This window comes from Syngnathus scovelli, chromosome 6, assembly GCF_024217435.2.
Source record: "Syngnathus scovelli strain Florida chromosome 6, RoL_Ssco_1.2, whole genome shotgun sequence".
NCBI classification, from domain to species: domain Eukaryota; kingdom Metazoa; phylum Chordata; class Actinopteri; order Syngnathiformes; family Syngnathidae; genus Syngnathus; species Syngnathus scovelli.
Window position 1 is genome coordinate 18,414,278 of NC_090852.1, and position 23,263 is coordinate 18,437,540.

The following is a 23,263-nucleotide window of genomic DNA, read 5'->3' on the forward strand; positions in this document are numbered from 1 at the left end:
CGATGGCTAATCTTGTAACTGAAGCTAAAAGCCGGGCCCCAAATGGTTACCACAGTCACGTTAGCATTTTTTTCCCCCTCCATCATTTGTAAGCTGTGCAGACTCACAGAGCAGCGATCCCCCAGTGGCCGCCTGACTTCTTGCCGGCCTCGGTGAACAGTGACAGACCGATGAGGTTGATGGTGGGCGCGATAGCCAGCGGTCCAATATATCGGAGCACAAAGCCCACCAGGCCAGTGAAGCCCAGCGTGATCTGGACAAGCGACGACACCAAGATAGCTCCTTGGATCTGTCAAACGAGATCAAAAATGATTCACGTCAGCCACGTTTGTTAGCAGCAAGATGATTCAGTACGTTAACAATGTGATTCAAATTACGATACTCCAATTGTAATGCGATTGAGTCAACCCAGATTCTGATTCGATGAGTCACTTCAACTCTTTGTGATTAATTCCATCCAAGTTTCAATGAGTCGAGTCACTCATCACAATAAAATTGACTCAGATTATGATAAGATTTGCTTAAAACGATTCCATGTACTCCGTTTAGTGATACGATTCACTCCAATTAAAAGACGATTCACTTTTTAGAGGTCTACCAAATCTGACAGCACATATGTCCGTCTATCTGCAGAATTAGAATCTTCACACATCACAGAATACATCTGAATAATATGGTCGCTATGACCATTTGAGTCATGGTCGTTCTTGTGAGGATTTGTTTTGCAGCCACACTGCACTGACAAGAGCTGAGATGGATGGCTGCAAAAATACCTAATGAGCTTTTAACAAATGACAGATGAATTCCCCAGTCAGTCTTTTAATTCATGGCCCCAAAACTCTTTTCATGTGCCCGCGGAGGGGGCGGGGTGGGGATCGGGTGGATGTTAGATTTTCTTCTTCGTAGTGAACTTGTCGAGTTACTTTTTGGGCTGCATTCCAGCACAAGCAGGAAGTCGTTTCAGACCTCCAACTGGGAAAAGGGCAAATAACTCAACTCTGCTTCGATGCAGTTGTCTCATGTTAAGAATGTCAACTCAAATTACAACATGATTCACCCACGATTCACCCGTTGTGATTCCGATACGATTCACTTCGATTACTTTCCAATTCATCGCACTTATTACTACCCCCCTTTGATGTTTCTTCGATCTTTCTTTCTTCACAATCACGTCTGGGTTGTTATTGACGACCGACACCACGTCGGACTTACCTCGCGCATTCTCGACATCCACACTTCGTCGCCGTTGTCCACTATCTGCAACGGACTGCTGCCGTTGTGCGCAGACAACATGGCGGGCTCTTGCGAGGTGGGACACTGCCACTTGGGCAGGGCAAGAATAGCCAAGGTCGGAGTGATGAAACTGAAGGTCCCGCCCTGGAGAATTGGCAGTCTGTGCAGTAAAGGAAATGACTACTGTTAGATACCAGAAATTAATAGAAAAGAAGTGCTCTGCTTAGCTTGCGGTGATAAGGATTTTTTTTTTTTTTTTGCCTTGTGATGTAGCATCAGACATAATGGAATGAAACTGCTTCCGGCCGCCACATGTGACGTTTACTATCCGAGTCTCATTCTGTGTACTGTTTTAATTTGAAAGTTACTAAAGTGCTGATGTCAGCATGCTTCTAGTTATTGGAAACCCACATTGGCTATATAAAGATGCTTATGTATTGCAAAAAAAAAAATCTAACATTTCTTTAGAAGTTGGACAGTAAATTCCTCGCATCATTGCCGTGATGGGAAAAACATTGAGTTTACAACTTTTGGGCGGGGAAATAGAAATAAATTCGTAGTGCATCAGCTTAAAGAGGTCAATAATTGATGTATGCAGATGTAAGAACGTGTTTAAAGAAAACCGCAGCAGCAGCAAATATCTGAAACATCTGTTTTAAACTCTAATGTTATGTTATGTGGTCAAGCAGATCTGACTTTACATGTGGAATATTTCAACACCAAACTTTTTTTTTTTTGTTTAAATCCACCATCAAATGAAAAACATGGACATAATTTAATTGTATTCTTCTGCCTCTCTATGATAGGGTTCACATTATTCCTAGGAATGAATTTGCGAAAACAAACTTTGCGTAAACTCTACCCATTTTCCAACCTTGACTCCACACCAGGCCTGCTTGTCATGAAACATGAAAAGGATGCAAAGCAAATAAAGATTAGATTCGCGTTTATGTTTTGGCTCGTCGCGACCTGCGTGGGCCGACGCCTCCAACAAAAAGCCTCGGTTATTTGTTCAGGTTTTTCAATAGCGAGCGTGTACAATTCAATTGTGTGGGAGGCAGCTGCGTGTTTATAAAGATGGATGCATCGCCATCATCGTCGTCACCTCCTCAACTCCCCCGCGCTTGCGCTTAATGGCTCCCGGGAGTTCAATGCACACATGAGCTATACGCGCTAAGCTGCGTACACATCTTATTTATGGCGATGACGACTAGCGCGGGAGGGAGAGCGCCGGCCTGACTCGAAAAGTTTGTCTGGGCTTGAAAGGCGAGAAAAATCTCAATTCCAACCCCCGTCGGTCTCGTCTTGTTCTTTCTCCCTAGAAATGAGCGAGAACCAAGAAATTGTCGATTTTCCGCAAAGTTTGCTGCGGATTCTAAGTAGGGGCCGTGAAATTTGGTAGAGGATGAGCAATTCGGGTTAAAACATTTTTATTTTTTTGATCCAATTTTTACCTGATCCCAATCCCCGTCTGAAGCAACGTGCTGAGTCCGGACACAAAGAAGATGGTGCAGATGAGCTGGCTTTTAGCCACGTTGTTGTCGCCGATGCAGAGCGGCTCGGCCAGGATGAGCGGGATGGCGATGATGCCGCCGAACGCCAGGACGTAATGCTGCAACAAAGGCCGCAATCTTTAAACGAGCTTTTTTGCGATCAAGAAATTCAATCATAGGAAAATAGATTCCCCTTCAATGGAAAATACCCATCTAGTTTTTTTAATTAAACTAATTTCACACTATAAATTTGTTTCACTGGTGTGTTATAGAAGATCACACAAACAGTTTGATAGTAAAAAAAAAAACACGGCTCTCCTCTTTGGTGAATTTCCATCAATTTCTCACAAAATACAAATTTTCCATGATTGACAGTCGCTGAGTATATCTTTTTGGGGTGGGTCATTCCAAATAACCTCCGTTAAGTACTTTTTTTCTTCTTCAATCCACCACAAATTTTGATCAAGTGCAGGTGGTTGACATGAAGGCCAAGCTGTCTTCATTCCTCAAAGACACTGCCAGCTCCGATCATCATAACAAGCTCCGAGCTTTCTGACGCTGCCAACGCTCGATGTCTCTCAGAATGTTTATGTTCCATTTCAACTGCATTGAAATGTTCCCCACTGTTTTACAAATATTTGTTGGCATTGGGACACTTCATTGTAAAACACGTAGATTTATGGTCGTGTCTTCAAGGCCCAACGGGAGATGTCAGTTGGATGGTGGCAGAAGTCTGCGGAGATGGATTGTTTTAGAACTAGGGCCTCGGGTGGTATCTCCATTCCGGTGATATGTCACCGGTGTTATTGCTTGTGTAAGCATCTCGCACGGTGAGCAGGTCTACAACACGTGGTAGGACAAAAAAAAAAAATCTGAAGTTTTGGAAAATTCCACTGGTTTGAAAGTTCTTTAACCAGTTTGACACTGAATGATTTTTTTAAAAAATGAAGCCTGTTTTAAAACCAAAATGGCGCTACTTTAGACTAGCGCTGCTATGTGTTCTAGACACTTATTAAGCAAAGATTTTTTTTTTTTTAATTGCTTTCCATGTTAAATCTAGAATGCCATGTTTACTTTTTTTTTTTATGACGCAGCTGTCCTCAAAAAGCTAGAGTTACTAAAATATTTGTGCCGGCAGGATTTTTAGGTCCAAACTGAGCAGCAATACTTTGCCCCAAGGTCGCCAGCTGCATACAAACATGTTAAAAGAAAACAGAAATTCTTTTGAAACTGTTTCTTACTATGATTTAAATCCATGCTCAGAATTGATTAGCCGTGGTTAGCCATTAACATGGACAAAAAAGAACATGAAAAAGAACTTGGCTGTGATTGCGATTTAATCCTGCCCTGACGAGATGCTCGTTTCCATGAGATCAAATAAAAATGAAGACTGAAGTATGAGGAACAGAATGTTAACAAAGTTGGTTAGTTACTATGTTCAAAAGTAAATGAGTCACTTGGTTTCGTTAGCAAGACAGTTTGAATCCCACAATGGCGACTGAACCCAAAACCGAGGATCCCGTTAAGTCAGGGTTAGGGTTAGGGTTATCACATTCTTACACCTTACGTGACCTCAAAACAGGGGCTAACAAAGTAGTGGTTACGCTTGGGGTCATTGTCCGTCACTTGCTATTGTAGATATAAAACCGCCTGAGGTGAATTTACCTGGAATCCCAGCAGAATACAGAGGTACCAGGGCGGCCGGTCGTTGAGCGCGTAGACCAGGTCGGCGGCCGCGTTGGCCTTCTCCTGCCGAACCGCCGCGTCCACCGCCGGCTGTTCGTCAACATCTTTGCCCTTCAAAAGAACCGCATCGTCACATTAAATCACACGTCATCCTACCCGACAACACAGCACAAAGGTTTATTTAGATTTCAGTCTCGACGTGTGTTATGGAATTCCGTCAGTACCGTTTGTCTCCACTGAGAAGCAAATACCGAGCATATGCGCTGAAATTCATTTTGATTTGTGGGATGCTCAAGAAGGGAGGCCCACTCCCACCACACACACACTCGCACATACCGTTAATGTGTTTTTAGTCCCGGTGGTCCGCCTAACCTTTCACCTCGCCTGTATTTTGCTGTGGATTTAATGACATATGTATGGAATCCGTTCATGCGGGTAGGTCAGCGCCCTCCCCGCACTTTTGAGTTTCCTACGTCAGTTATTTTTTAGGGGCCTGCTCAACGCCGCTTGGTGTTTTGCACGTTTGTTGTCATTTCAAGTTGTTCGTCGTCATGGAAACAACCGCCTCACGGTGCCGTGTCACACTTTGCAAAAGCAGGTGTTGATCCACATGGTAAACATTTCAACCAAGCTACAGTAAGTACGATGACTGGTTTTGTGGCACCGCATTTGGGAAGAGCGGTTTTTATAAGGTTGCTAAATACCACCACGTGTTTTAGGACGAGTACGGTAACCACGGCGTACAGCACGACCATGGCGTGTTTGACATTGAATTAACGGGCATTTCGTTTTCACTTACATCAAAGTGTGACTCAGCATGGCCTCCATTAGTACGCGGCGGCGGCCATCGTCATTGCGACCAAGGTTAATTTAGCTCAAACTGTCTGGCGGCAAATGAAAACCTTCTGCAGGGGGCTACTGCGGAGAGCTGGGGTGGGGATCCAGGCTACTGCGTCCCTCCCAAGTGACATTATTGTTGTTGTGATTGTCAACGCCGCCCCTCGCGTTCTTTGAAAGCGACTCAACGCCGAGCAATAAATCTTTTTTTATGTGCAGCAAAGTGGCCGGCGAAGAATTTTTTTTTCTGAAAAAAAAAAATGACTTTTTCGTCTATAAAAATAATTCTCTTGGAGTATAACAGCTTTTCCTTGTTGACAATAAAAGAAAATCATCTTAGAGTTCTGAACAGGGTTTTAATAGTTTTGGATCTGTCCTGATACGGTAGTTTAGATTTTGCTTTGATTCAATTAGATTTTATTTGTTTATAGACCATCTTAGTATTTTAGGTAGTCTGTAGGGATGGTGAACAAAATGGCGACCTCACCAGTAGACATCAGCGCTTTGGCGGCTCCCCACTGTGAATCGGTTAACAGGTACTCGATTAGGTTTCATGTCAAACATCGAGCAATTCATGCTCCTTTTTCTTACCGTGTCAGCACTTTTCTGTCCTACACAAAAGTGCCTTTGATACCCGACCTCGCGCCATGTAAGCATGACGTCCGCTCGACTAACACAATGTTGTCAGAAATTGCCACAAGGGCTCCTTTATGTGTCACGTTGAATCCGATAGCCGTTGTTGTCTTTTCCCTTTCATGTATTTACGTCACGACAAAGCATCCTGTTCTTGAACTAGACATTGCGGTAAATGATAAGGGCGTGGTCGCACATCAAAGTTCTCTGATCCGGATTGAAAAAATAAAAAAATTAAAATATGGTGTACATTAAATAGATGTACCCAATAAGGAAAACCGGTGGGCGAACATTACATGCGCCTCAATTTGGGCCAGAGAAAAAAATTGAAAGGCACAAATTTGATTCGTTTTATCTGTCAGTGGATGCTAGGCGTTGTCATATTTATAACCACTAGGAGCAAGAACCGCCTGATATGGCGCATTGAGGGCGATTCTTAAAAACAGAAAGGTCAACTTCTTCTCAGAGGCCGCATGGGACAGATCACTTTCGTCAGCATGGTGCAAGCATTCGCCGTTCAAGTCACGCTGCCTTGGAAACATGAAGGCTGGACGATAGATAGATAGATATAGCGTTCAAATAAATTTTAAATAAATATAAATACATTTGGATTTACGAGCCAAAACATACACAGTAGATAAAAACAATTTGTATTATATCAATTTTTTGAAATCATACTTTTACTTTTTTATTTTCTGTTTTAATTCACTTTGTTAGTTTGGGAATGTTTTGCTTCAGTTAATTTTATTAGCTTTCATGTTAGGTTAGGTGTCAGGTGTTCACGCCCTGTTTTTTTTTTTTTTCTTTTTTTCTTATTTACGTGGATTTTCAAGTGATCCATCGCCAACATTTTCTGTTTACTTTTTCCAACACCTGAAACCACCCGCATTCTGGATCTGTTGGGTCCCTCTCCTCACTTGGCCTCCCGATGTGAACAGATTGTCACAGAAAGCAGTCAAAATAAATCCCTCCTGAATCTGGACCAGAGTTGAGTATCTTCCCTCTCAAGCGCTTTTTGACTTTTGAACTTGAGTATTAAGTTCACAGTTTTTTTTTTTTACGTACCCATTTGTTGCCAACACGCTAAGGAATTCTCTAATTTCCTCGCGTGACACCTGAGAAATATGGTGAAATAGCGACGCTAAGGGAGGAAGAAGAAAAAAGGGTTGTTTTGGTTGGCCCCATTTTTCTTCTGCTGAATCCTCCACACTGCCAGCGACGGATACGCGTTGCAAATTATTGAGGAACATCTGGAAGGTGGAAAACAAAATGCTTGAGCAATATCCACCTGTATAGCACAAGTTTTTTTTTTTATAGCAGATTCTAGAAAAAATATGACCGTTTTTTTCATAACATTGTTTTTCATAGGATTTGTCTAAAAAATAAATAGCCACAATATCAAAAGGGCTCATTATGACTTGACTGCTTTTTCCTAGAAAAAAAACCCCACAGTAATGCATTGACTTTATGAATTTAATTTGTTCTGTGACCAAGCTTTTAATTCAATTTACAAAGCAAATACATTTTCTACACTGAAATGCAATCTTTCCCCAAAAATGAGATCGAAATAAATTTGACATTTCTGTAGGGAAAATGCATTTTTCTGTAAATTACAACTTAAAAAAATTAATATTACTATTCTTTTTTAAAAACTAATTTTTGTCTATTTTGTTTTTGCAGAAAAATAATGCAAAGTGCGTCTGCATGGGGACTTGCGTAAATCCACCAGCATTGCCACATGCACGACGGCGTGCCGTCACAAAAAAAAAAAAAGCACATTTATAGAGGCTCCAGTTCAAAGTTCACGCGACTTGAAGAATTCTTTAGCGAACACGTCAAACGACAGGCAACACATCTGCTGCACACGCTCGGCTCAAAACTTATAAAAGGGCATTTGAGGTTTTATGTCGCCCTCTAGTGGTGGCTAACCTGCACTGCGGGTTTGCGATCCCTTTTATTTATTTACATTGCGCTTTCACAACATATAATTTGAAACTTAAATACTTGTGAAGTAGATTAAAGTTTTTATGGTTCTCCCCTCAATAAAAAGTAATATTTAATCAATAGCCTAGTTAATCAAAAGAGTTTAAAAGAATAACTTTTCTTGCTCGCATACTTGCTATATTTTAATATGCTTTCTTGTTTCTCAAATGAGGAGTTTCAGAAAACAATAACATTTTAAAAAATGGTTGCCTGAGATGCATTTTGTGTAGTTCAACTTCAATGTGTACTATCAGATGTAGAGCTCTGACGACTCTTAATAAGCGTTTCAAAAGATGAATGTAAAAGACAGAAAGTCGAAGTTTACTCTCAGTCCATATGGCAGCTTTTGGAATGTCCTATAAACGCTTGCCAGTGTGTCCAATGTTGTGTTAAGTGCGATTATTTACCATGTAGCATCATGTGCAACTTCCATGTCACAAGAACGTAGATATTCTTTAAGCCTAAATGTCAGTGGCATTTAGCTCCTATAAAAGTTTTGACCCATTTTGATTATTTAACACGCCAGAGCAGCTACTGCTAACGATCATAACTTTTAATGGCTCGTAGGAGACAAAAGTGGCGCTGGAGTCATAAATGTTGATTTTGCTTGGTCTCAGCTGACGGCACACTTTAGCACGATTGCACATTCGTCTTCTTTTAAAACACATCGTCCGACTGATAAATCAAAAGTTTACACCCCCCTGTTCTAGACCCCTCTCTTTTTGTAATGTTAAAAAAAACGAAACCATGATGAACCACTTCAAAAAGCTTTAAACCATTTTCAATTCATGTGACTTCTTCATTTATTCTGTCATATTGTGGAAGTGTCAACGAATGTGCTCGTTTTAGAACAAAATAAAACCTTTGGAGAACTAACCTACGTGTGGTTGGCCAATGAATGAATCAAGGGGAGTAACTGAGTAACATCTGTTCTTTTTTTAACCAAAACCGACCTCATCATGCAATCAGTAGATCAATAGATCGATAGATAGATAGATATATTTCGACTAGAAAACAATGCTTCATGTGATAAGTTACAAAGTAAGTAAAAAAAAAAAGTTTCCATGTTTTTGTTTCAGGTAGAAGCGAGTCCGTGGGCCGTCCAAGTTGAGAATCGTCTACTTTTTCAAAAATACAGTTTCCTGAGATTTCTTTACAACAGGTGTTCCGCTGTTACCTGTCTGACTTTGTTATATTAACTTGAATGAGTAGAAACCCCGCCCCCCCCATCAACTTTGTCAATTCCACATTCCACAGTGGCTTACTGCTGTAAGACTGTAAGGACAAATACCTCAACTTCTACCAAAAAAAAAAAAAAAAAAAATACCAGAATGACCTCTTTGTTTAGTTACTGATCACAACTCACCCCAAAAGCTGGATTGTCAGCTCCCAACTCCTTCAGACCCAGCTCCAGGCGCTCCTCCTTGACGGTGAGGTGCATGCCGCGGGCGCACAATCAACAAATACCAAACCAAGAGTAGTGCGGAAAAGAAAAAAGTGCAGGACTAAGACGATGGGTCGCCACGGCAACTGAAACTCGAGTCACAAGAAGGGTGGCCGAGTAGCTCTAAGACCTTCCGCCCCCTGGACCTACTGTACGGCCATGTGATGCGTGACCAGGGCCGGTCCTGTGAAAACGCCTCCGTCAAGCGTGTCGCTTCATTGGTCACCCTCGTCATCGGCGGAACTCGGGTGTCACGGAGTAGCGTGATTTGCTTTTTTTTTTTCCTACCCAGTGATCACCATTGACATCTCTCATCTACCTCTCATGGGGATCAACATAATCAATCTGACGTTAATCAAATCAAAGCTAGTCTAAACAGATGTTCCATTTAGTCAGTTAAAAAAACTCAATTTACCATTACGATCCATTAAGTTTGAATTAAGTTGACAAAAGGAAAAAAAAAACTTGCACAGTTCACGTGAACATTTGAAATTTTATTTGTCATATGAGTATGAACACAAATGGATTTTTACTGGATGGTACGCAGATGAATGAATGAATAGCTGTGGTGTCAGTGAAGTTCTCAGCTTTGTAAACAGAACGGGGCGAGGACTCAGCGGGGTCTCCGCCATCTGACACAACAAGCAACGCAACATGCTAACAGGTTCTAGATGCCTATTTGGCTTTGACGGGGGTCCTAGCATCAGTATTGGTCGTCTTGATCCACTCAATGTCCTTCCAGATTAGTAATCAAATTGAAATTAATATTAAATTGGTGTCCCAGGGCTCCAAACACAGGGGGAAAGGGCTTTTTGTAACGCTTTTAACATTTTTATTATTTAAATACGACAGATTTAAAAACTAATATCACTATTCTTAAAGGAGTCGGTTATTGCATATAAAACTTTGTTTAAAAAAAAAAAAAAACTAAATAAATACTTCAACCCAAACAATTTTTAAAAGTAAATGTATTTAATTTAAATTAATTAAATATGGAGAGAGAAAAGAAATTAGGCCAATGTTATTTGCCGGAGAAGAAAATACCCAAGTTTACCCTGAGCATGACAAAACGCAACATTGTGTGTGGTCAAAATAAAAGTCAATTGTCTTTCCTTACAGTAATTAAGTACTGTAAGTAAGTAGTACATGACCAGCATACAGACAGGGTCGCGTGAATACCGCCTTTCACATGCTAACCTGGCAAAACCTCAACGCTTTTGAATTAGCGATGCTACCTGCAGCTAGTGTTCAAAGCGATCGGGCACCCAAGCAAGCCTTGCAAAGGCCCTTTGTGCTTTTTCACCTCGTTAGGGTCACCATCTCAGCACACCTACTGAAATGGATTCATTAGCATAGCGTAGCGTAGCCTTCAAGCAACGAGCGTGACTAAACGGTCTAAAAAGGTCCGTGAGGACAATTGTAAAGAATCAATGGGGGGAACATTTCTCAAGCCTTGTGACTGAGTCCTCTGCTGCCACACACGAGACCGCGTCAAATGGTGAACCTTAACCCCGTCGCCACGAGTTTACTAGCTACAGGAAGTTAGCGTGACCTCAAGAGACGTCCAACTAGAGCGGAACAACATCCCATGCCTTAGCTTGCTGACACGTAGCATTAGCATCGGTTGAAAAGCTAATAAAAGTATGATATTAGTTTACCAATCTTAGATTTTTGCAGTTAGTGCTTCTCGATTATTTTCTGTTATTATAAAATGATATCAACGTGTTAAACCAAAGGTAGATAAATGTTATATATGCAGAGAGGAACACGTTTTTATTTCATGACTATAGGCCAACAACTGTGGCTAAAGAGGTCGACCGCACGATGTAAATATGCTATATTGGGGCTATATAGACAATAAATATTTATGTTTTAAATATGCTTCACAACCATGAGTAGACTTTGTAATACAGTACGATATAAAGTCTTACACAACAAAATACACACACATGCACACGCTATTATTAAGTTAACAAATGTGTGATATTCTACGGCTGGAGTGAACAATTACGCGTATTAGCTGATGAACTAAAGTAGCCTTAAAGAGTGTCACGAGGCGGACAAACAATGTGAATGCCCAGCTGGCTCACACACAAAAGTTGACCAAATCTTTCATGTTTCCACGAGAAATAGGAGTCAAAATTTGAGCCTGATGGAGGTCAAAATGAGATAAATCAGGACATGGAACTAACCCTAAAACGCTTCAGAACTCAAATAAAAGTTTAAACATCATGGCAAGGGATGTCAGATAATCATGTAGCGCTTTTTTTTTTAAATTGAGAGTAGAAATTCACATTTATTTCTGTACGTCAATGCATTTCAGTCTATATTTTTTACGCAAAGAACAATCAGTACGTGTGCTTGACATTACCAATAGTATCCACTAGGTGGCAGTGTAACCTAAATCAGAAGGCACTAATTTGGGTTGCTGGCTCTTACGTCAAGGCCTTTACACGAATGGATGGATCGTACAATACATTATTATTATTATTATCATACGAGTGTAATCAAAGGAAGTTAGCAATTTTTAAAAATAATTAGAAAAAGGGGGGAATATCTTTTATGTAGTGTTTAAGTAATGCTTAAAGTCTTTCTACATACAAGATGGCCATATTTATTTTTCAGAATGGAAAAAGACGTCAGGCTCCCTCCTTCCTCTTCCATCCCCGTGAATGAACCCAGAAAACATGACATCATCATTCATCCTCCCCACCCCTCCCTCCCTCCCTCCCTCCCTCCTCCACTTCCATGCAGCAACGACATCATCCTGCAGGATTACAGTTTAATCTGAGGAAGATGAAGAGGAGGGAGGAGGGGTGGGTCGACTCATTCATCATTTTAAGGCCTTCATTGAGTCACATTCATTCATAGCTGCAGTCGCGGTATTACGTAAGGCGGAAGGAGGAGGAGGAGGGAGGTCGGGTGAAGGGAGAGGTCAAGAGAAAGATGTGGTGGAGGAGGACGTTCTGGACGCAAATGCGACCCCCTACCTAACCCTCTTCCCTGTGATGCTACCAAGGATGTCTTCATCTAGGGGATGAGCACTACACTTTAGCATTTAGCACACACACTTGCATACCTTCACCACTACTTTGATTTACGACTCGAGTGACCACGCTCCTAACTCGACTCTTCAAAGTCAAATTATCATTCCTCATTGAAATGAATGGCTATGCCATTAATCCGATCCAAAAAAAACAAGAACATAATTTAGAATATGTTTTTTAACAAGAAAAATAGCACTAAATCGTATTTTACTTTTACCATCACATTAATATCATGGCAGTATTATAACGAGTAGTATAAAAATTTGCGTTTGTACGGGGGATAAAGAATATATGCAACCCCCCTCCTTACATGCTAAAAGATATGACACAACATATGCAGTGGAGACGTGAGGGCCGTTTCGAGATACATAAATGTACTGCAGGGCATGAATCACAAGACGATGATTAACACCTTGCATAAGCTTTTATGAAAAAGTTGTCAAAATTAAACAAATGGAGTGCCGTCATCATTCTTGGAAATGGAGCTTTGCCTCACAATGGCGGTAAATCCATGACGGTGAGGTATGTGCTTACAGAGTTAACATTTTTAATAAATATGCAATAGTCATACATGCTAATGCTAACACATGCACAAACGTGATATTGTTACGTAAGTGTTCCTATACGCTCCGTGTAAATCTTTTTATAGCCTTGTTAAACCAAAGTCTTTTCAGGTACTTTTAATGTACAGGGAGGCTTGTTTTATTTTATGACTGTCGTACTTTCAAATCAGAGTGTACAATTTTTTTGTGAAACAAAAATTGCTGTTTATTTTTCATTTAACCTTGCGATGTGATGAAGTCGTGTTTAGACTTTTTTTTTGCTATTGCTGTTTTATCAACCTGTTGAAAAATAGTTTCCATGCAAAAAATGATTTCGTAATAATGTATGAAGTCAAGAAAAATACTTATTTTTACATGAAAAAATACTTATTTTTAAATAAAATGTTGTCTCTTAAAAAAAAAAATCCTGAAAACATTCCTGAACATTTTTCCAGTAAAATTGTGACTTGATTCGTGAAACTTTTTTCTGAACTAATAACGCAAATAATATTATTTTCAAATAATATGACCCAAAAACAAATTTCAGGGGGGGAAAAAAAAATCTGCTTTTGTTTGGGAGCAAAAATATATGTTTTTTTATTTGACAGCTACACTGTGGAAAAAGCTACAGTTGCTGTTTGGCTTATGTTTTGGAGAGGTGCTACAGTATCTCGGCTCTGAGCAGCTGTGTTGTAGCGCCAGAGTGTAAAAGGGTCAAAGTTCAGCTTGGCTTGGCCTGCTAGCTTATCAGGCGTGTGTGTGAAACCCCCCCACACACACACACACAGATCCCCCCGCCGTCAGTGCCGACCTTGTGAACTTCCTGCCCGGATGAGGTCAGCTCTGTTTGCCAGGATGCTCAGCAATTTTTATGGCACCAAAAGTCTGTCGGGAATTCCTCAAGAGTTCAACTTGAAAGCGGGCTCTTAACGGGGGGGGGGGGGGGGGGGGGGGGCTCAATAAAGCCTGAACGTCACCTTTGACTTTTTTTCTTTTGTTCACTTTTACAGGGACAGGAAGTCCGTCTTGTTTTTTCTTTTATGTGGGACAATTTCAAATCCAGCTGTGGCCAAAATTGCAAGTTTGTTAACCCGAAAATGGCGTTGGGGGTGTCAAGGCCACTTCCAGGCTCCTTATCTGGCCCCACCCACTCCACAGATAAAAAATTGAGCAGGAAGAATGGGAATATATTAATAGTCCTTCTGGGAACTTGAATGGGTGTTGTTTTTATTATCACCACTGATGACCTGAATAGAGCAGCACAGTCATCTCGGGATTAGCCAATCTTCTCGAAATATTAGCGACAAGCTAATCGATGTCAAATCAAGCAACCACCAGAGAAATGCAGCAAGACAAAAAAGAGCATCTTGTCAAAGAAAAACAACTTTTGCAATTTTACACTTCTGTAAGTGTTCCAAAAATTTTTTATCAAATCGTCTGGAGTTGAGATGCACACTCCAAAAATTTTTTTTTATATATATATTATTAAATATTTATATTTGTGTGTGTAAATTGTAAAATCAAATAAAAATAAATACAATTAAGTTATATCTATTTGAAATAAATAAATAACACAAAAAAAATCAATAACACATGGCTGAATGACAAAAAATAAGAAAAAGGCAAATTGAAATAAAGTTTTTGCCTCTTTCATTAAAAGCATCCCTTGACTGAGTTTATTTGACACAAAATGAGGATTATTACGAAGAAAATAGGCCAACGCAAGTGGCAGCTTACCTTTAAGTGGCTACTTTCCTGCTGCAGCTCCATCAGTGTGTCCTTTCAAGGAAAATATCCTTTGTCGTCCTTTATACTTTTGTTCTACTCTTGCACTTTGCTCTTTAGTAAGCTTTTATTGGCCGTTTTCCTCAGCGTTCCAAGCTCGTTGGTAAATGTCTCACTGGCATATTATGCAAGAGTGAAGAAAATGCACTGATAGCAACCCATTCTCACTCTATGAACAGCCATAAAGTTTGAAAACTTGCTTGTGTCATCTGCATACAGTAAGAAGTACAACCTGACCTTCCGTTATGTGTCATAAAGTCATCATCATCCGTCTTTTTATTCATCTGACCCTTATTGGCTCATTGTCAGCCAGTTATCGTAAATCTGCCCTTTATCAGCATTCATTCTTCTGTCCATCTTTGAGTTCATTCATTCATTTTCTTTCACTTATCAACTTCCACCTCCTCAACCAAAAATGAATTCCTTCATCCATCAATTCACTCGTTCATCCCATCAATTACATCCTGTAACGATTTCGTCCATCGACGACAAATCCGCTGAGTTACGATCCCGTGTACAGTGACTGAGTGAACATTCAATCAATCATTGAGCTGTGCACAAGATGTCAATCTTGTGTCCTTTGCTCCCTCTCATTTATAACTCGATTTCATATGGTTTATTTTTTCTTTTTGTTTTCCTCCACCAGGGCTTCAGCCTGTCGAAATCTATTTTTACTCTCTGTGGGCTGCATGAAAACAGCACACATAATTCAAGGCCATCGCAGTTTACCTTTTTTCAATGGACACCTCTCTCTCTCTCCGTCCATCCATCTATCTATCCATGTTGTGTTGGAGAGCCCTGTAGTGTTACAGCGTGGGCGGAAGAGTTCGAATGACTCAAAGGCTGATGAGGAGCCAAAGAGTTTATTTTTTATTTTTATAAAGCTTTCATAAGTCTGCGTCGTGACTCGAGAGAAAGCCGACAGGTTACGGATGGACCACCAACTAAAAATACTCTCAAACGCACCATATCGCTACACAAAATAACAAATCAGTGCCCGATCAGTCATATGGAAAAAAAAATCTCTTTGTGTACTTTTATGTTAGATTTTAGATCGAATCATCCATGATAGCGTTAGGTAACAAAGTTTATTTTTTATTCTCTTGACCTAATTTAAATTGTGTTGAAACTAATCGTTTTGCTGCCCCTTGGGAAATAGGTTTTTCATCTCAATGGTTTAATAAAAGTTCATTAAAAGTAAAACAAGGTCAAATTCATCTGCAATATTCTGTTCTAAAAAAATTTGTTGAGGGTCACTCTGAATGCCAGCTGGTTGCCTAACTTTATTTTATATGGTAAAAGACTAGATGAGATTTTTCTCACATTAAAAAAAAAACAATTTTTTTTTTTCTTCACACAAGGATGCCATCTGGTTCAAAAACTCTTTCGGGAACTGCGCGGTTGCCGACGTTTTGAGAGTCAAGTGAATCTACTATGTACACACGTTTGACTTTTTCGCCAAGAGGTCAGCCTTTGATACTCTCGCAGAAAAAAAAGTCGTGAAGCACGTGTCAAGTGTTTGCTTTCCAAGACCATCAAAGACCAGCGTGCAGGAAAAAGCCAAGTGAAGCCGCTGTGTTATGTACACACTGCTTGCATTCCTTCCCGGAATTTCAGAGGTGGCGTGGGACTTTTACGACTTCAAATAAACGGAAGCAGGATAGAAATCAAGAACTCAGCAACAATTGCCTGTTTGCTCTTTGCCACTGTTGACATTGGGAGAACCTTGAGAATGTCAGTAAACTAACGATGTCATCAAAAGCTGTCCAGAATTGAAGTTTATTCTCAAACCAAACATCAAACAATGCGGATTACACATCGTGGCTTTAAATCAACATGAATTAGCTTAATGCTAACTCAGAATGTAGACGCCATAGAGGGGCTAACAAAACTAGCATCGGTGTTGCAGTAGGATATTTGAGCAGTTGGACTTGCTTCTGTCAAGATCTGTCACAGTTTGTGTCCTTGTTTTAATGTTGCCATGGTTACTGTGTGCCCGCCCCTCCCCTCCCTCACAATCTATGTAATTGCCGTTAGCTGCCGCTCGTTACCTGTCTTGTATTTAAGGCCTGTCTGCGTGTCGCTCCCCTTTTGGTTTGTTCTCGTCTCATGTCTCCTTGTTTCTCGTCTCTGTTCTGTTCTGTTCTTCATGTCCTTAGTCGAGCAACTATAGTTTGTCTTTTGAGTTTGTTCAATTAACCCTGGTCCAAGCTGCGTTTGGTCACCCAGCTCCATGACAGCTTCTAGTCAATTAGTTACTTTGTTTTTTAAGCTTCTTTATTTTCATTTCGTGTCGATTTTAGTTTTATGTTAGTTTTTGTTAACTATTGAAATCTCAGTTCAGATGAAAGACTAGATTGACGGTTATTGTTTGACTTTTTCAGAGAACTTAGGAGCTCGGCCTTGCTTTTGATGAATTTGTAGCCTGGCTCAAGTCTTCTTGACTTGAACAACAAAAGATGTGATTACTGATTTTTAGAAACTCTTATTTTCTACCACCAACTGTTGCTACAAATATCTCTTAATTCTGTTAATCTTTGTGTTCCAGGAACGACATGTACTTTGAGTATGAAGAGAAAAAAGATTTTTATAAAGGTGGGACACACAAACACACACACACATACAGTGTTTGGTGTTTGTTGTTGTTTCGTGAGCCATCTGTTACTTCCGATGAGATTTTGGGTCACAGCCTGTTCCCTGAGTGGGATTAATAATCCGTGTGTGTGTGTGTGTGTGTCGGAGAGAAAAGCAGCCGCAATGAGCTTTCAAGGCTTGTGAGTGGAGATGATGATGATGACAGCATGGTTGGCATGCCAAGAGAGAATGTGCATTTCCATGTGGCTGTGTGGGTTGTGTGTACTTTTGGAACGTGTAACACGATCTGCGAGGGCAACAGGAAATTGCTAGCGTGGATGAGGAGGGAGTGACGGTGACATGAGACAGGTGGGGGGGGGGGGTTAAAAAGGGAACTGAAGCCAGCTGTCAAAGTGGGGAGGGGGCGGAAGGCAAAATAAACATCAATAGTATCATGCAAACAAATGGAATAACAGGTCAATGAAAATTGGATTCATGTGAAAAATAAATGTATGCAAAAGGGTTCATGTTGATAGGCGGGTGAAGAAAATGGAAAAAAAAAAAAAGGTGTGTGTGGGGGGGGAGCTGTCAACACCGGCAAGGGGGTCGGCGGGGGTGTCGATGTGGACTCAAAGTGTTAGCAGAGGATTAGCAGGCACACCAAGTTTAGCAACATGGATGCCATCTCCAAAATAAGGCTGGATGTCATGTGTGTGGAAAACCTGAAAACCTGCAATTCCGTCCAAGAACTTTTAGTTCCTCCAAAGTACCAAACGTACCTTTCATGACAGTTTGTGCTATTTTAATAAACTTTAGTACAGTGAATCTCGGAGTCAAAAGTTTTTTTTTTCCAAGGTGGCCCTCGGTGGAAAAAGCATTGAAAGAGTGCTACGATTGGAGCTAAAATTAGCCACGCTCGCCCACGTCGCCCGACACCGGCCGAGGTTGCGGACAGGAAGAGCCAGAGCAGGGGGTCCGTGCCGGCCTGCCTGCCTGCCTGCCGGGCGTTCCCAGCGTGCCCACCCCTGCCTGTCAATCACTCGCTAAAGGTTCAGGATGCTCTGATTTCCGGTGAACTTTGACGAGCTGACATGCACGAAAGATAAGAATCGTAGACTAAGAGTGATGGTTTTAGTCATTGAATTGAATTTATTGATATTTACATAGCTTGTTTTCTTACTCTAAGAGAAGTGAATCTAGTTATTTTGTTTTTCATGATTTTTAAAGAGGAAGTCAAATATGGTCGTGCGTTAAAAATAATTATCATGACATATTGTGAAGTCACAAATAGTATGAAGACACACAATGACATTAAGGCGTAGCTTTGGATAGCAGTCAATCATTAGATGTCTAACACAACACACAGTGATTCATGAACACCCACACACGCAATGATTCATTCTTACTCTCCATTTGTGTTGCTATTTTTTTCCATGCGGCACATAATCATTTTCCAGAGGAGGCTGACATAAGAACAAAATAGGGGGGAAAAAACTAGGACGTCATCCACATGCATTTTTAAACTTCATGACTTTAAGAGGCGGAGCCTGCTGGAGTGGCATGTGACGTCAGCAAAAGTGTAGGTTAAGAAATAATACATTCACTAAAAATGAAAAGTTAGTTAAAGCAAATATAGTGTTACTTTAAAACTAGGGTCAGGGTTACAAACTAGGGTTTCAAACCAGGGTTAGGGTTTCAAATTAGGGTTTCAAACTCAAGTTAGGGTTTGTATTGAATACTTCATTTTTACAACCTTTGTTTCCAACAGTCATGTTGAACAAGTTCACACAAGTTCACACACGCACAAAAGCAGTTGATTTAAACATTTCAAGCCATCATCAGATGTCAATATGTAACAATAGTAACTTTCTTCATCACTTATTTGTCCACAGAGCAATGAGTAGCAATATTTGTCTTCCTCACACAATGAACCCTATGAGGACTCTGTAGCCGTCCACAAAGGTGCCTGAACAAAATGACAGTGTCCGGAAGACCCACTTTTTCTTTTTTAAATAAAGATGACATAAGTTACAAACTAGTTCAATGTTGTTTTAGTGGAAAAAAGTTGTGTAAAAGCCACTAGCTGAAATATCTTAGAATAAAATATGTATAAGTGACTTTACATTAAAAAACAAGTACAAAAATTAAATTCTCACACTGCAATGGCAACTTGAGTGCTGCTGTCGTCCTGATTGAGAAGAAAAAAAAACGGCTTATTTGTGTGTTACTTTAATTTCATTATGAGCTCATTTTTAAAAGTCTATGAAGACACCGAAGCGCCTTGTTGTTGTCGTCGCTCACACTTACTTTGATGTCTCGTAGGAAATACCTGAGGGTTCAGCCCACAAAAAAGAAAAACAAAACCTAGATGAACCTGTTTCTGGCCACGAGGCTTCAAGAACACGCAACACAGCATTTTCCGTAGACAAAATATCCATTTATTAATAACTTATCTTTACATTCATAGGAGGAAGGAAGGAGACGTCCACATTCGTTTCCTCTCATCGTCATATACTTTCACCCCCGGAGACCCTCACCACACACACGCACCAAAAAAAAAAAAAACTCCACTTGCCCCCATTAAAAAAAAAAAAAAAAAAAGTCACATGAGGAGGCGAAATAAATAAGGCAACCTCAGCTGGACTGATAAATTGGGAGGGAGGTGCAAAGACAAGGCCTGCTGTTGGCTCAGAGCAGAGCAGTGCTTCCCATACACTGTGCTGTGGGAAATTATTATCATTATGAATTTATTATTTCACTCGATTGGTCCTAGTATTCAAACTCTTCATGCGTTTTTCTCCTACCTGATGTCAATTTGTTTGGAAAATGAGATATTTCACGATATATTTGGGTTGGTTCCATTATGAGGTTGGGAAAACACTGCAATAGATTACACAGAAGGAAAAAAAAGCCTCCTTTTTGATTTGATTGTTTTCTTTTTTTGGCATAATCAACAACTATGTACAAAAGAGCGTCCAGTTGTGTCTTCACAGAAGATAATCGCTAAAGTCAGATCGAGTCCATGACTCAAAATGGTGGTCCGGTTTGAACGCACTTGGCTGGAAGGACCGCCGTTCACCCGCCCGGCCGGCTTTGAAGCGATCGCCGCTCGCGTCCGGCCTTGTCAGCCAGAAAACTCTTTCCAGGACGTTAGGAGGTCATCAAGATTTCACATTTTTCAACCTTTTCCGCCTGTTCACGTGGACTCGAGAGGATCCAGCTGGAAGACGTTGTGGTTGGTGGGGGTGGTGAAGTAGAGGGGCTGGCCGCCGGGGGGCGCGACAGAGGTAGCGGCCAGCCGATTGTCGCACGGGCTCTTGAGGCCTAACGTGCGCTCAAAGTCCAGCAGCTGGCCCATGAAGTTGAAGTTGGGAGAGATGTTAGACTTCTTGGTCTTGACGATGTCGTAGGCGTCGTTCATGGACAGCTGCAGCTTCTGCATCAGGTAGGCGACCGTCACCGTCACCGAGCGGCTGATGCCGGCCAGGCAATGGACCAGCACGCCACGGTGTTGACCCCGTGCTTCGTCTGGAAGAGAAATGGAGCATCGTTAACATGGGAACTCAGGTTCTTCCATTTACTTAAACATAAGAATGGAAAGAATGGAGCGCAACTCTTTGAACTGTCTTACTTATGGAGCTTTGCCCTTTTTTTTTTGGGCTTTCTATTTGCTGAACTGATGAAAGCATGTTCGGGAACATTGTGCTTTTGACGCGCTGGCCTCTTATCAGCGCTGAGGGAAGTGGTTGAGATGATCAGCGGGGGCCGTAGCGCTACAGCAGGCTCTTGTGTAAGAGCTGCACTCGCTAAAAGGTCCTGGCTGAAACCCGAGAGCAACAAGCCGGACGGTAATTTGAGCGTAACAGGAAGGAAGCTCCATTGAAAGTAATCTAGGACATGCCCCCCTTCCCCCCCCCCCACCCCATTACATGAACAAAAGGAGCCATTTACAGGCCCTGTTGACATCCTGTGAGCCTTGACAGCGCCCTCATGACTCCGGCTGCCTTTCGTAGCCCAAATGGCGCCAGCGTCACGGAAAGGCGAGGGCTAACAGGCTACGCTAACACAAAACAAGCAGCAACACGCTTCCTCTTTGGGACTGTTTTTTTTTTCTAATCCAAAATACTAAAGTTTTTTTTTCTCCTAAATAAATTAATAAATTTGGAGAAACATTTTGTTGTCAATTTGGAGTGCAGTGCTTAACCTACCAATAAAGTTGATGGCCTCGGGGAAGAACTGCGACAGGTTCTGGCTCCAGTGGTCCGAGATGGGGATCTGTTTGTACTTGAACTCGCCGGCGTTCTCGAAGAGGTTGGGCAGGTTGGGCGTGACGTTGAGGATGTACTTGATACCGTACTCCTCCAACACGTCTAGGTTGGTGGAGTCCTTGGCACAGCCCAAGTACAAGTGGGGCAGAATCTCCACAGGGAAGGACGGCTGCGGGTTGGACAGCGGGCTGCCGTCCGACTCTGTGGCACTGCTCGGGTCCAGGTCCGACTCAATGTCCGAAGAGTCCGAGCTGATGCGAAGGCCGCCCAGGCCAAGGACGTGCGTGGAGGGGGGGCTGCTGTCGGAAGAGCCGTCCAGGTTGGTCTCGCAAAGATTCGGGAACTCAGCCTGGAACTTGTTGAAGCCGCCTAGAATACAATAAAATACATTTTTATTTCAATTGCACTTTTGCAAAGCACTTTAATAAAACTAACAACAGAAAATATCACATAAACATTGGAACATAAAGTTCATTGTAATACAGGTCCTGTATGCCGATCCAGGCGGGCCAGATATGGACCGAGGACCTTTGCTTTACCACATCCACCTTATCCATGTTCACCATAAGGTTATGCTGGTGTAAGATAAGACAAACTCGACGGTAGCTGCTGACTTAACTAATAATAGAATCAAGTCATTTTTAAGATCATGTTTCATGCAAGAAATTTTAAAAAAAATGCATATTTTTTGGGAGAAAAAAAAGACTTATACCGTCTAGTTTTTTGTTTGTTTTGAAAATATTTAACTGAAAATTTTCATACCAAATTTATTTTTCCTCGAAAAAGTATAGTGTAATAAAAACATTTTTTTTATTCAAATAACTTGCCTTTTTGAAGGAAAATATGACTAATTGTATTGCAACAAATACAAATGTATACTTTTTGTTGTTGGTTCAGGTTGTGACTTGTTTGTTGTGTCAATTACGGCCGGGTAACTCAAGCCAGCCCAGCAGCCAAAGTGCAGCGGTTCCGGGGGAGCGACTCACCCTCCAGATAAAAGGCCTTGTAGCCCTCGTCCTTCATGCGGCGCAGCAGCAGCCCCAGCACGGAGCCGCCGTCCACGTTCTCGTTCCACTCGCGGCTGTACTCGTCGTAGAGCACGATGGTGGCGCTCTTGCACCGGCGCGCGAACCGCTCCCGGTCTGGCCCGTCGGCGAGCAGCGCCCGCACCGGCAGGTTGCCCTTGCGGAGACGGCGCAGCATGAGGCCAGGTAGCGCCACGCTGATGGCGCCCTGGACGTGCGACGACTCGTACGATTCCTGGCCGCGGCAGTCCATGAGAAGCAGCAGGCAGTCGCGACGCGGCGCGTCCAGCTGTTCGCGGAGCCACGCCGACGTCTTGCTCACCGCCATGACCATCGAGTCGAGCGGCTGCTTCTGCGGGGGGGCCACGGGCTTGAACTTGTCCAGCATTTAGACGGGTCCCGGGGGGGGAAAGCGCTATTAATCAATGGGCGGTGGGTTGGCTCCGTGTACGACGGGGATATGAATGAATCCCACGGCTGGCTCTTGCTCATTCAAATCGCTTCGTTTGAACGAACCCAGGGCAAAAATAATCCGAAAATGTTGAATTTCCAACAGAGGTCGTCCCGAAGCTTGAATGAGTTGTCAACCGTGTTTGCTCGTCAGCTCTCTTCTCTCTTACTGAAGCCTGGAGAGCAGCGCGAAGCTCTGAATGGCGGAGGAGGAGGAGAATGAGAAGGCGTGGCTTCGGCTTGGCATTCCAATGTTCAGCCAA

General features: G+C 41.8%; 3 protein-coding genes across 5 annotated transcripts in view; 1 reads left to right on the top strand and 2 right to left on the bottom strand.

Annotated features, from left to right (window-relative positions):
* The window catches only part of si:dkey-106n21.1 (solute carrier family 23 member 1), a 33,016-nt gene extending 16,119 nt beyond the window's left edge, over positions 1-16,897 (bottom strand). The window contains exons 1-5 of one of the 3 annotated variants that reach the window (XM_049722713.2): positions 16,735-16,897; positions 4,392-4,523; positions 2,688-2,845; positions 1,213-1,393; positions 108-289 (exon numbers count right to left, since the gene is read on the bottom strand). In XM_049722713.2, the coding sequence (XP_049578670.1) occupies positions 108-289; positions 1,213-1,393; positions 2,688-2,845; positions 4,392-4,523; positions 16,735-16,794 (713 nt within the window). In that variant the 5' untranslated portion in view covers positions 16,795-16,897. Of the gene's footprint in view, positions 1-107; positions 290-1,212; positions 1,394-2,687; positions 2,846-4,391; positions 4,524-9,231; positions 9,430-14,635; positions 14,870-16,734 lie in introns of those variants that run through there. The other 2 variants (XM_049722714.2, XM_049722712.2) reach the window with 2 other exon arrangements.
* tmtc3 (transmembrane O-mannosyltransferase targeting cadherins 3) overlaps positions 1-20,786 on the top strand; it is a 93,049-nt gene extending 72,263 nt beyond the window's left edge. Inside the window, exons 14-15 of the mRNA XM_049722706.2 lie at positions 17,232-17,278; positions 18,113-20,786. Of these exons, the coding sequence (XP_049578663.1) occupies positions 17,232-17,278; positions 18,113-18,304 (239 nt within the window). The 3' untranslated portion in view covers positions 18,305-20,786. The remainder of the gene's footprint in view (positions 1-17,231; positions 17,279-18,112) is intronic.
* dusp6 (dual specificity phosphatase 6) lies at positions 19,673-23,190 on the bottom strand. The gene is made up of 3 exons (XM_049722726.1): positions 22,512-23,190; positions 21,466-21,894; positions 19,673-20,785 (listed from the first exon to the last, which is right to left on the bottom strand). The coding sequence occupies exons 1-3, from the start codon at positions 22,936-22,938 to the stop codon at positions 20,454-20,456; spliced, it is 1,188 nt and encodes a 395-aa protein (XP_049578683.1). The 5' UTR covers positions 22,939-23,190; the 3' UTR covers positions 19,673-20,453.
* Positions 23,191-23,263: the final 73 nt, after the last annotated feature.